The 13,956-nt window shown below is 33.8% G+C and overlaps 1 protein-coding gene across 1 annotated transcript; it reads left to right on the top strand.

The window, feature by feature from the left end:
• Window positions 1–5,458: 5,458 nt before the first annotated feature.
• On the top strand, window positions 5,459–12,666 carry lum (lumican). The gene is made up of 3 exons (XM_041257211.1): window positions 5,459–5,647; window positions 9,349–10,236; window positions 11,132–12,666. Exons 2-3 carry the CDS (start codon window positions 9,369–9,371, stop codon window positions 11,284–11,286), a joined length of 1,023 nt encoding a protein of 340 aa, XP_041113145.1. The 5' UTR covers window positions 5,459–5,647; window positions 9,349–9,368; the 3' UTR covers window positions 11,287–12,666.
• Window positions 12,667–13,956: the final 1,290 nt, after the last annotated feature.

Raw genomic sequence — 13,956 nt, 5'->3', positions numbered from 1 at the left:
ACAACCCGTGTGATCTGTAGTGATCTCTGATGTATATAATTTAGAATATTATCTTCAAGTATTGCTCATTCTTGTTTGATAGCTTTTTTGTGTCTTCCTGTTCTGGGTTTGTGAATTACAGATGATGTTTCTCTGTACATGTTGATTATGCTTTGTATACCACACCTTGAAAATCGAGTGATGCAAGCTATTTCACTCAATGTTTTTCCTTCTTTATGCAAGTCAAGGTTGTTATAATAGTAGAAAACACTAGTGGAGGCTTTGAGTAAATTGTTGATGCTCATAATGCATTAGAGTAGAAAAATGCAACATGTCTAAAACTTTTGCACAGCACTATATATATATATATATATATATATATATATATATATATATATATATATATATATATATATATATATTATATATATATATATATATTCGACTATAACCGTACTCCTAAAATAATGCATCTCCTGTAGGATTTTTTCAAGATGCTGAAAATATACTTTATACGTAGCCACTATCAATGTACGGTGGGCTATATTCAGAAATCATTCCTAACAGCAAATTTATTGCAGTGATGCTTTCTGATTAGAGCTCATTATAAATGCATTGTTTACAATTTTGCACACTGGGAGTTTTACAGATAGATAAATCAGTTTTGACTGGTTTCACAGACTCTGATGCTCAAATGGAAAATATGTTCTTCGAAGCTGCCCTTCCAAACTTTCCAGACATCATCCTTATAAAACTGCAACAAGCATTTCTCTCCAAAAACATTTAAAGGCAACAAAGCAATCTTTGACAGTTGAAACCTTCAAGAGAAGGAGTATTTCATTAATGGAAACAATGAGGTAATGTAATACTGCATATGAAATAATTAGAAACACATTTTAGTTATTATAACACAACCGTCAGTGTCAGGTATAAAAATGTATGGTGTCAGTAGTTGGATGGGGGAAGGGTGATGTATCTCTGATATTTTTGTTTTATTCCTTCCAGATGTGGTTTATTGGGCTCAATGAAACAGTGTCACAATTTCAAAATTTCACAGAGACAAATAAACCGAGAATGAACCCATGTGCACAGAGAGGGAGGGAGAACAACATAGGGAGGCTGGGTTAAAGTGACATAGGCCCAGATTACTTAAACCATTATAGAAGGTGGCAACTGAAAAAATTATGTTGCTTTGTTTAGGGACAATAATGGAACTGTTCCAGAAAAATGTAACATAATCTTTCAGCTTTAAAGATCAGTGATTTTTGGAAAATATGCATGGTGTGCCTTGGGGCCCAATATTGAGAGTCTTGGGTTGGATATCGTCCCTTAACCACAGGGGTTGGATTTTTTGTTACTCTGAATCCACACTCTCTTCAGCCTCTCATGACACCTAACAATATATTCCAAGGATGAATATATATTGCAAACATCAAGCCATCCGATTTAGAAACTGAGAGGGGTCCCAGGGTGAGAGAGAGAGCAAAACATACAGATCAGTGCAAAAAACACCTTATGATATGTGATGCCTAAATCAATGAATGTCAAATTCACATTGAAAGTATTTGTGCATTTTAATGTCATCTCAAGTATAAAGTACTTTAATTAAGTGGCTGAAACAGAAGGCATCTAATTCCATGTGCAGGGCAACAAAACCCTCCAAGCATTATTAAAGACGTAATAATGCACTGATGGCTTCAGTTATATAATATAGCAATACCATAAGTATTTCAAAAGATAAAGGAATTGATGATGGATTCTGCATTCTATTACACCATGAATTTCATTTTTCCAAAAGTGTTTCCTCAATGGATTGTAGATTTTGGCTCTCAATGAACTAAAGCGTAGGCACGAATAAGGCAGTTCTGACATTGCTGGAGAAAACATTTGTTAAGCATTGCAAGCCAGATATAATAAGCATAAGATATAACCTTACAGTTGAGACAAGTTCCATGCAAAGTAAATAGTCTTATACCAGTGAGTAAGTACGGACTACACTTTTTAAGATAGCCAAGGATGTGAGCATGGTTATGTAACTGTGAAAATAAATGATACTGCCTGTCACTGTTTTTGACAGCTCAAGAAAAGCAAGAATTAGTAATTAGTAAGCAACAATAGAATTTCCAGCCATTTTAATCTTATCCATTTCATTTCGAATCTTGAAGATGGGAAAACCATGTTGCTTTTTAACCTGACTGTTGACGACACTGTTGACAGGATGTCCCTGGAACTCGGTTGTTTGTTTTTTTTTTAAAATCCTGTTTAAATGTTTTGATTATGACCCTTTGAATTCTGCTTTTTTGTGACATGAATAAACACATTTGTGAAACTTACAGTGAAAGTATGAAAGACAGAATTGTACTTTTTATTGTGCAACCACTACCAATTAATTTGAATTTCCTGTTTAGTGGCATGCACTGAATTAAAGCTAAAAGGCTCAATATAATATCAAAGGGAATTTTGATCAACTTAGCTAACAGTCTATTTAGTGTACTATTTTTTTCTTTGAAAGCGTTTTACTATTGCAGATAGCAGCATGCTTTTTACCAGAGCATTACTGCAATTAAAATAATTCTGCAATAACAGCCGGCTGAACTCACTGCCCAAATTCCATTTTTATTTCAGAATATATTGTTTTACAAACCTATAGACGAGAAAAAAAAAGAAAAAAAAAAAAAAAAAACACACCAAAACCGTGTTTGTTTGTATTTATTGATACGTAACATAAAAAATTTCTTAAAGAAGACCGGGTGACAAAAGTTTGGGGTTTCAATCTTTCAAAGTTGAGTGACCAAACTTGAATTATGGACAATCATGAAAAAAGACACACACACACACAGAAAAACACCATTAATTATAGATCACACAATAGTAGTTAGTAGATGCATTATATATAACCAAGATACAATGAAAGTGGAGACAATCAAAATATGAATTAAAGTTTATCTAAAACAATAATAAAATAAACACTAGGTGGGATGTTTTTTTGTTGTTATATTTTGAAGCTGTAAGAAATTATTAGTGGAGAACCATCTGTATTATTTAGGAACAAGCCAAACAGTGAAGACAGGCACCAGGAAGCACTCTGAGATACAAATTTAGCCTGTAGTTTATATAGAGACAGAGACATTCATCCCTCAGTACAGCTGTAAATTCAAAACCTATCAATGTTAAAGATGTTAAAGAAAGATCCTTGGGAGCATTATGTAAGATATAATGGTAGTAAAACAAGAATGATGCTCAAGTTCTATTTTCTACTCCAGCAGCACCACTATCTCCTAAATAACTACATGGAACTCACTTAAGTTATTTATTTATTTATTTATTTATTTATTTATTTATTAGCAGATGCCCTTATCCAGGGCGATAATGTTACAAAATATCACAGTGCAAAGTATCACATTACAGATAAGAGCAATAAAGTACAATAAAATCACAAGCAAAAGATCAAATTCAAATAAGAGCAAAAAATAGAGAATACACTAAACTTATATTAAAATGGTTTGCTTGTACAAATAAAGTCCAGTATGAGCAGGTAACAAGTATAATGAATGGATGAGAATGATTTCAGTAAAAGCAATTACAAAAAAATCTGAATACAGATACCTATAAGAGTAAAGTCAAATACAAGATACAGGAAGTAGTTATAATTAAGAGCAGTAGTAGAATACGGCAAGGCATGGAGCAGTTCTGTGCAAGTACGAGCTGATGAAAGCACTGGTACAATTGGGCGCCATGTAGTCCAGTATACTCGACAGATGTGAAGTTTACAGATGTCCTGATATCCGTGGATAGGTCGTTCCACCACTGAGGGGCAAGGGTGGAGAAGGAGTGGGCTCTGTAAATGGGGGAGCGGAGGGGGGAGGACAGCTAATCTGGTGATAGTGGAGGAGCGGAGGGGGCAAGAGGGGGTGTAGGAAGAAACTTAACATAGTGAATGAATGTAATAAAAAGCTGACTAAGATTCATGTGATCCAGTACGTGATCCAGCATGAACAGGAACCTGGGTCCCTGATCGGATCTAACTGAGAATCAGTAGATTAATTTATCTTCAACGGGACTATTTAAATACGATAATAAATAATATACCAGGCTGCTTAAGACATCAACAGAACTTGTTGATTGACATATTCCCTTGCATAGAATCCACTCCTGTTCAATCCATTATCATATATGTTCTCATTGAGCTTTGAAGATCAATCCAGAGACTTCCAACCATCCATCTGGCAGCAATTTGATTACAGAAAAACTATTTCTCACATATATAACTGTTTTCACTGGGATGGAAACCTTCTACCAATGTTTGACAATATGACATTCTAAGTAAGTGATTTATGTGCAATGCCAAAGAAAAGTGCAGAGAGTATCATTCATTTGATTATGAAAAGAAATAGCTATAAACAGCTGGAATGTTACATAGTAGGCTACAAAAACTCCAGCTTGTTTATAACTAGGAGGACTAGATTTCTAGTTGAGAATTTAGTTCAGGCTAAACCAGTAATGCCTGTTGGTTATATAAGCATTCTTGTAAACCAAGGACCCCTTGGTTTACTTATTTTTTTTAATTTTTTTGTGTTTAGTAATATTAATAAAGGAGTTAATAAAAATACAAACACATTAATACAGGGTTAAAATGTTACCTGAATTCCGTAAATGATCAAAAACTCTCTGACTTTGCAAGTTCTTATCATTGTATAACGGGAAGATTTAACACCCAATATCTAACATGCATTCTTAAATGGCAGTCATGAAAACGAGAAACAGGCCTAGCTAAATTGATTCCAGACCTCAGTAGAATCTGGAAGCGGGGGAAGGTGGGTGGATAGATAACTGAAGATAACAAAAACACAGGATGCACATTTACTAAATGTGGTATTTGTTTCATTGTTCTTAATGAACAATTTGCATATTACATTTATTATTGGATACTGGTGTTAACCAACTTGTGCCTTTTGATCTTGCAGAAGATGAAAAGCAGCTGAGATGCAATGACTTATGTTTTGGTATATGTGAGAAATTGGCTTGGGGCCACACTTTGCTATTGGGGGTTGGAAATGAAGCATATTAATTAAAGCTGTCCCAATCCATCATTCATTTAGCAGCATTTAACTTTTACAGCTACATTTTATTCTATTTAGGTAATTTCCCATTATTTCCCATCTTTTAGGAAACTGCTGTTTGCTTCCAAAATACTGGAATTAAAAAGGATAATGTAAGTTTGCAAGACAATAATATTTTGTATTTAAAATTTTAAAATACTGTTTGATTTTTTTTTTTTTTTTTTTAAACCTGATCTAATTGAAGTTTACAGACATTACATTGGCACAGCCAGGTATACAGTAAATGGAATACCTCCCTCCTAAGGCAACATAACCTCATCCTGATTGCAGATGTCTGACCCCAATGCACCTGCACCTCGTTAGTGAGCCATATTTTCTCCTGCTACACTATAAGCCCATAATGATGACATAGCAGCTTTATAGCAGCCTGACTACATTTGGTTGCTGTGTTTTGTCAGCTTTGGATTGCAGAGGTCTGGCAAGGCTGCTTTCTTTTTCCTGAGCCCTTTTTCAGACCAAGCTCTATCTAAGTTGCTTCTAACTTTGCTGTTGTTGTTGAGGGTGATCTAGGAATTGATCAATCCAACAAGGTGTCAAGAAAAGACAAGGTAAGTGTAGCATACCCTTTCTGATACTGTTGAAAGCTATGCTTAATAATGTTGTTTGCTGTTCCTAGCATTTCTGTCTATATAGCATGCAAACAAACTGTAAATTAGCTCCATTGTAATTACAGAATTGAGTACAACTACAATGGTGCTGTTGAATTGTAGTTATATTGTGTCATTAAATGTAGTTAGAATTATATTTCAGTAAAACTCCTGTCACAGTGTGACTGTTTTATAGTTTTATTAGATTTGTGAAACGGGCTGATTTTTTCTTTCTTGTATATTTGTTCACTTTTATACAGATGTCTTTGTACAGACAACACAAACTTTAAAAGAAATAACTGGCAGGATTGATGAAATCTGATAATCAGACATCATCCTTTTGAGAGATTTTTGCATTTTCATTTCTCTACCTTCATTGTTTTTAATGTTTAAAGGTTTTTTTTAATGTTTTTTTTTTCTATTTTTATGGTGTAAGAACATATTTGTTTGTATTCCAATGACCCATTTAAAGTTGCATGTTTTGTTTCTGATAGATTTTGTTTTCAATAGGGGCTAAAATGATCAGGCAACCAGTAGAAGTTAAAAAAGCCACATAATTAGACCTTTTACACAGACCATCAACCAATTGTGAAGTCTTATAACTGATGAAAGAAAAGGAAAGCAGTAACGTATTTAATATAATATTACTTATTCCAAATCATAGGTTTGTTTTCTGTTTTTTCTATTTGTTTTGATTTGTGAGCTTTGACGTATTCTGTTTCTTTAAGAAACCATTATATGGAAATGAACTGTAGATGATCTAACAATGGCAAAAAGTTTTTTTTTTTCTTTATGATAACAATATTTGTAGATTGTGAGGTAACAGCCTAGTTTAACATCACAGTACTTTTGTGGTTGCCTCAAGAGACAAGTAATCAGATGGTCTGTTGTCCTTTATTTATACTAGGGTGTCTGTTTTTCAGTTTGTATTAGTTTCATTTTTAAGTGCTTATTTCTACCTATTTTTGAATTATACATAAATCATTTTTTCCTAGGGCTTTCACCTTTTATATACTGTATCAAATTATTGTTTTCAGTTACTTTTCTTTTTTTTCTGTGACATTATGTATAGTAACTTGACAGTACTTTTTTTCAAGTGTACCTTATTTCCTTTGTTGTCTTCCATAACAAAATCCTTATGGTCACGGGTATATTCTTCTGGGGGTTTTGTGCGTTTAGGTATTTCTTTACATTTCGCCACAATTTGCAATTCTATTTTAAATTCCACAAGCATGTAAATACTCCCTATCCAACTGGAATATAGCTTTAAATCTCACAAGCTTGAACAATCCTCTGCTTCTTGTAATCTTGTTTTAAATCTCACAAGCTTGCTATAATCCTCCAATACAAATGTAGGAATTTGCTGTCAGTCAGTAGTTGGAGTGGATTTAAGTATTAGAACGAATCAATGCAAGATACAAATCAGGTAGGAGGGACATTGCCCAACTGCACTGCACAAAGTTTATTTGTAGGTTATTTATTAAAATTTTGTTACAAGTCATGTCACCGTGAATTGAGCAACCATTTACAGTGTTTTTTGGTGTTTATTGGATATAACCGATTTCATTTTCTTTGTATCAGGGGTGTGTTATCATTTTTTATTGGTTAAAACTGAAAATCAGAAGTGCTATTTATAGTGTATACTGATATAATGATTTTATGTTATTTATGTAAAGAAATGTGTTGAAAATGGATATTTATAGTATCTTAGTTTAATTGAAAATTGAATTTGAGCTTTGTAACAATCCAAAATATTATTATTATTATTATTATTATTATTATTATTATTATAATTATTATTATTATTATTATTATTATTATTTGTTTATTTAGCAGATGCCTTTATCCAAGGCGACTTACAGAGACTAGGGTGTGTGAACTAGGGATCAGCTGCAGAGTCACTTAGCCAAAAGATGGAGCACAAGGAGATTAAGTGACTTGCTCAGGGTCACACGGTGAATCAATGAGTGAGCATGGATTTGAACTGGGAAGTATAATAACTGGGCCATCAGTTGCAATTTTGGTTTTGATAAAACAACATATGATTCTTCATCATGTGCAACTCTGTACCCATTTCCTACTGAACAGTGAAGCTGCCACAAAGCAACCAAAATTACAGCTTTTAACAAACTCAATCAAGCCACAGTTATAACATGTTTTTAAGAAAGAGCTTTTAGGAAATTAAGCAGCTAAAAAGGGGGTGCCCAACAAGTCAATTTGTTTTCCTATTCTTGCAATGTTTTTTCTGAAACAAAATGTTTCATACAGGAAGATCAAATTCAGGGTGACTTGATACACCACATTCTGATCCATTACAAAAGAACATGCTACTGTTAATAATAACTATGAAGCATTTTAAATGTATGTTCCTGCTTGTACTCACAGCAATAGCTTAACAAAGTTGACTTAAGTTCCAGCAGGGTAATTAAACACTGATGAAATGATAATAAGGCAAGCTTCTCTCAATTAGTCAAGTTTAGCTGTTGTTTTCTATGATGGAGTGCTAGTCTTTAGATGTTCCACAAACAAATGCCTTGAATGATGTTGATATTGGAGTAGGCATTGACAAACAGCAGCTGTGGGGTTGTACAGAATCCCACATGAAATATCACAGTATTGTGTGTTCTTTAATGAGAAGAACAGATCAATCCTTTTTCATGAGAATCTAAACATTTAACAAGAGTGATGACTGTTTGATACACAGTATGACTGTTCGAGACGTCCATATGACATGAGCAAAACTTTAGGTCAAATGGAGTCCCCTGTTTGCTTTCAAAATGCTTGCAACCCATTACTGAGGATATCAGTACCCAATTTGTCTACTTGACTTTTAAATAGTGTTACGCAGAATTTATAATTTAACATTTTAAGTTATGAAAGCACTGAGAGCATGCATTATATATAGAAAATGTTTCTTTTTTTAAAGGTTACATGACCATTATATTTGATGAAAGTTGAGAGCATTGATAACATTTTCTCATATTTAACCATGATGATCCTGATGCCGTGACAAAAATGCTACTTTTAATACTATATCCAAGTATTAAAAAGTTGCAGAATACTGTGTAATTGCTACAGTAAAGTAGATGCTGCCTGTCACCTGCTTGTTGCTATAATTTGAAACAGTGTGTCAAACAAAACAGTATTGTACATTTTCTGAAACATTACGTAACTCACAGAGGATTGGCTGGTAACTTTTCCAGATATATTTGTAGCAGTCATGTTGGAATCATAAGGGAGATTTCATGAGACTGTCTTAGGCAAACAGCAGTTCCTCCACAGTGTTTCAAAATGTTATATAGAGGATGCAGTCTTATTATTTCAATTATATTAATACGTTTATTATAGCTATGGTATATTATATAGTGTAGAAAAGTTATTGGGCTGCAACAAATATTATTAGCAGCTTGCATGACATTTTTCTAAAGAATGAGTTAGTCTTTGGATTGAGATGCTGTAGGCTGGACAGTGGGAATATATGAAGGGGATATTATTGCTGCTTGACGGAGACAGTGAATTGTTACATTTGACCCCCCTATAGCACAGGTCACTTCTCCAACCCTCTCAGCATTGTGGGATAGGTGTACTGGTATAGATAAAACAGGCAAATTAAATCAATCTTGAATATGCCCTTGACTAATACATTCTCTTTCTCTCAACAGAATCAACTGGTGCCTTCAAGATGAGTCTTCTTCATCTCCCACTTTTGACGGCTCTATTCAGTGGTATATTATGCCAGTATGATTACAACTATGAACCTTTATCTCAGCTGGGACCTTCAGGACCTAATTGTGCGCAAGAGTGTGAATGCCCGATAAATTTCCCAAGTGCCATGTACTGTGACAACCGCAATCTGAAGTTCATCCCAATAGTGCCTTCAGGAATCAAGTACCTTTACCTGCAAAGAAATGAGATAGATACCATCAAAAATGGCGTCTTTGACAATGCCACAGAGCTTTCTTGGCTTATCTTGGATGAAAACCAAATTGTGAACAGCAACATAGGAAAAAAGACATTTTCCAAGCTGAAAAAGCTGGAAAGGCTGTACATGAATAACAACAAACTTACAGAGCCTGTTGGACCTCTTCCCAGTACCCTGCAGGAGCTTAAACTTGCAAATAATGAACTCTCAAAGTTTCCATCCAGCCTTTTGAAAGGACTCCAAAACCTCACTGTCATTCAACTTCAAGATAATCAGTTGAATGATGATGCTCTTGCTGGAGTCTTTCAGGGGCTCAACTCCCTGACGTACCTTGACTTAAACAACAATAAATTAAAAAAATTGCCTCAGGATCTTCCAAGCAGTCTGGAGATCTTATATGCTGATCACAATGAAATCTCCAAACTTCCAGACAACTACTTACAAAAACTACCGAAGCTGCAGTACCTGAGAATCTCACACAATCAATTGGTGGATTCTGGCATTCCCGCTGATTTCTTCAATACCACTTCTCTTATTGAGCTGGACTTGTCTTTCAACATGCTGAAGTCCATCCCAGTTGTTAATGAAAACTTAGAGAACCTATACTTACAGGTCAACAAAATCAACAGTGAGTTCCTATAGATTTTTCAAGTGTGTGTGTGTGTGTGTGTGTGTGTGTGTGTGTGTGTATATATATATATATATATATATATATATATATATATATATATATATATATATATATATATATATATATATTTAATGATAAACTGATTAATCACACCTATGGGCTTTGATCAATTAAACAAATAACTGATTGATTAATCTTGTCTACCTGAGTGTGGTATCAAAAAATGGTGCACAAAAAAGAAATCTTGAAAAATGGTTGAGGGAAGCTGTTCTATATTACCAAGATACTCAACTCTTCCATAACTTAGGTCAGGTGGTGCACAATGGATCATGAGATATAACGAGAGGTCCAAGGCTACTTTTTTTATTGAGTGTCTATAGAAAGGAGTCGGATTGGGCTGATCTTCTCAGTGTTTAATTAAAAAGAAAAAAAAAAAAACTTTTAAAGTCTGTTTCACTGTTGCCCAGGGTCCATGCAAGAAACATATTAACCTGGTGAATGATAACATAACGTAATTGATAAGAAAAATAAACTTTTCTGAACACAGTTCTTCGTCCGCACATGCACAGTTAAGAGTTTTCTAGTGCTGTGTAAAAACGTTTTATGATTGTTGTATCATATTTACATTTACCAAAATCCTCTATTTAATAATAAATAATCAGATTAATCTTTCTATATCATGTTACAATTACTGTTTCTCATATGATATACATGGATAAGGGTTGAAATACGTGTTTGACTATACCCTCCTTTGTTGTTTCCACCGTTGTTTCAATAACATTAGAAAATGATGACAGAAAGTATTCATATTTTTGACACCCATAAAATGTTCGGTGGCCAAACAGGTAACATCCAGATTAAACTATTGTCTCTTTATTTTACTATTTTTCAGAGTTTGATCTGGCTAGCTTCTGCAAGATCACTGGGCCACTGAACTACTCCAGACTGAAACACCTGAGGCTGGATGGAAACAGTATCACTCGCAATGACTTGCCAGTGGATATGTCAAACTGCCTCCGCCAAGCCAGTGAAGTCATCTATGAGTAAAGGCCTGGTCTAGTGTTAAGCTGGGGGTCCTGGTCTGTTTTCAATATTTCCAGTAGATCAGGGGCTTCTGCTCTGTTAACCTCAGCATGTTTCAAGATTTTACTATTGTTGAGAGTAGCATGTTAATTAAAGGCCTCTAACTACCTGAACAAAACCAACCGCAGAGGTTCAGCACTTTGATGTGCATGAAACTATTCCGAAATAAAGGTAAGAAATCCATAGGAAATGTGTACTATAAATGCACTCTGAATATACTATTGAATATTGATGTCATACCAGTACATGATACAGTATGTGTTCTTAAGGAAAGAAGACTTTTATTTGAGCAATATATCCCCATATATGTTACGACTGTGATTCTGTAGCCGAATATACACAGTTAAAAACATTAAAAAGGTAAACTTACTTGTGGACAAAGCAAGATTTTTCTTTCTCATATTAAAATATACTCTTTTGGCTTCTAAATAAGAATATTTTTCTTACATTTTCTTAAATTTTTTAAACAGTGTAGTAAGTTAAGCTAATGGGTAACTGATTTGTTTCAGAACCACATCTTGCAAACCACAACTCGTTGTAGCTGTGCTAGGTTAAAGGGTACATTGACCTTTGTGTGTGAAGTTGTGGTGTTTTCTGACTTTCATGTTTGCTTTTAATACATTGTTATATCATCATCTAGCAATGAACGACACATGCAATACATAGTTACATTTGCAGATTATGGAATGTGGTCTGGAAACTCTCTAATACATAACATACAAGATTTCTGTCAGTTACATGAGATACAGTGTCACTAAATGTCAGCAAGGAGTTGATCTAGGAAGGTATTGCTAGATTACATTTGATAGTTATGGTAACCAATATTTAAGCAACTGCTGAAAATATCAGATGCTACTAAATTTGAATGGAACTAAATACATTTCAGTCTATGCTACTGGACTAAAGTTTATTTAGTTTCTTCAGATTTATGATTCATGTTTTAAGCTATGGATACCATAAGCATATTAATTGCTATGCAAAGTAACCTACAACCAAAGTCTATTAATACAATCTAAAGAAGATCACCTTCAAAGTGATACAATAATGCTTCTAGGTAAATGTAGTGCCCAGTATTTGATGTACTGAATGTTAAGTGTTTATCACAATGAATGTTTTTTATAACCTGGGCTAAAAAAAGCTGCACTGAATAAACATGATGTGTAAAATTATTCAGTCATTAGTTTAGTCTTTTATTACTTTTACAATTTAAGCCATAGTCAACAAGTCTAAATAAAACAGTCTTTGACATTCATCTTATGCCATGTAAACCTATAGCAACATTCTCAATTACTTGCATGCATTTTATAGTAACTTTGAAAAAAATAAAATAAAACAGCAATTCAAGTTGTTGTGTTTATGATTACCTTGTTTGTTCTGACTTTACAACATTTTCCATTGTGTTTCTTAATGTCGTCTCTCAATAAATAATCTAGTCAATATTCACTGTAAGAACTTCAGTGACAGACCAATAAAAAGATTAACTTAACCTCTGATTTCAAAGTAAATATGTAATCCAACCCATCAATATCTTACTATACATGAAAACACTGCACTATACCTGTTTGCCTGAAATATATCAGTTACATTTCTAAGAATAAAAAAGAAAAACAAAAATAGCTGTATGAAATAACATATCTGACCAGGTGTTGCTGACATTTTGCAACTTCTGTTAATCTAAGACTTTTTTCACAATCAAGTGGACACAATCTCCCATCTGCTAACACTGAGAAACACAACGCTCTACCATGGTTACAGCCATCATTACACCTTCACACACACCTTACAGCTTTATTTAAAATAACTTGTGAGCATTGTGAATAGAGTCTCATATCTCCTCTGTGGAGTTCTTCCAGACAGTCGGCACTCTTGAAACACTTTGGGCAGGATTTTCAAAAGGTTGTAAATGATAACTCCAGTGTTAATCAACAAATCGGTATGTATCAGGCTTGTAACGATAACAACAATAATCAAATTATTTATTGATTGGGACCCCATGATAACAAATCGATAATATTTTAATGAAAATGAATATTCCACGAAATAATAAAAAAGTGTCTTCTTTATAGTAACTTACTGTCAAGAATGTAATCTGTGTTGTTGCTTCTAAAAGTTTCTGAGAATTTTGTCTCTAAACAAACATAGGATGATGATGCAGAGATCAAAAGTAACCTGCTTTGTATTTTATACATATTATTTTGTTTTAAACCAGTCCCAACTGTAGCTGTCTGTCTTGAGCAAAACTAATAATATTTAACATTACTACGTTGTTACATGTCAGTGTTTCAGAAAAGAAAAAAAAAAGTTTTTTTTTTTTTACCTTTTCGTTTTTAGGCAATGCACTATCCGCAACCTTTTTTGTTTTTGATTGCTGTCTGAGTCTAAATGCCGTTGGATTGTAGCTCGACATATGTGATCCAAAGAAAGATTGCAGGTTGTACAAAATAGTTTGCCACCAGTAGGATGCAAAATTATTGTACACGATCCGCTGCAGTAATTAATGTAGATTTTTTAAATTCATTTTGGACACTCACAAAATGTTCAATCGTTTAACAATATCAACTGAGATCTCCTAGGATACTAAACCCGCCCTGGATGCCAATATCTACCAATCATTTTGAGGATTAATATTCAATC

This window comes from Polyodon spathula, chromosome 8, assembly GCF_017654505.1.
Source record: "Polyodon spathula isolate WHYD16114869_AA chromosome 8, ASM1765450v1, whole genome shotgun sequence".
NCBI classification, from domain to species: domain Eukaryota; kingdom Metazoa; phylum Chordata; class Actinopteri; order Acipenseriformes; family Polyodontidae; genus Polyodon; species Polyodon spathula.
Note: the sequence above shows the minus strand (reverse complement) of the source record. Positions and strands in the feature narration are given on the sequence as shown.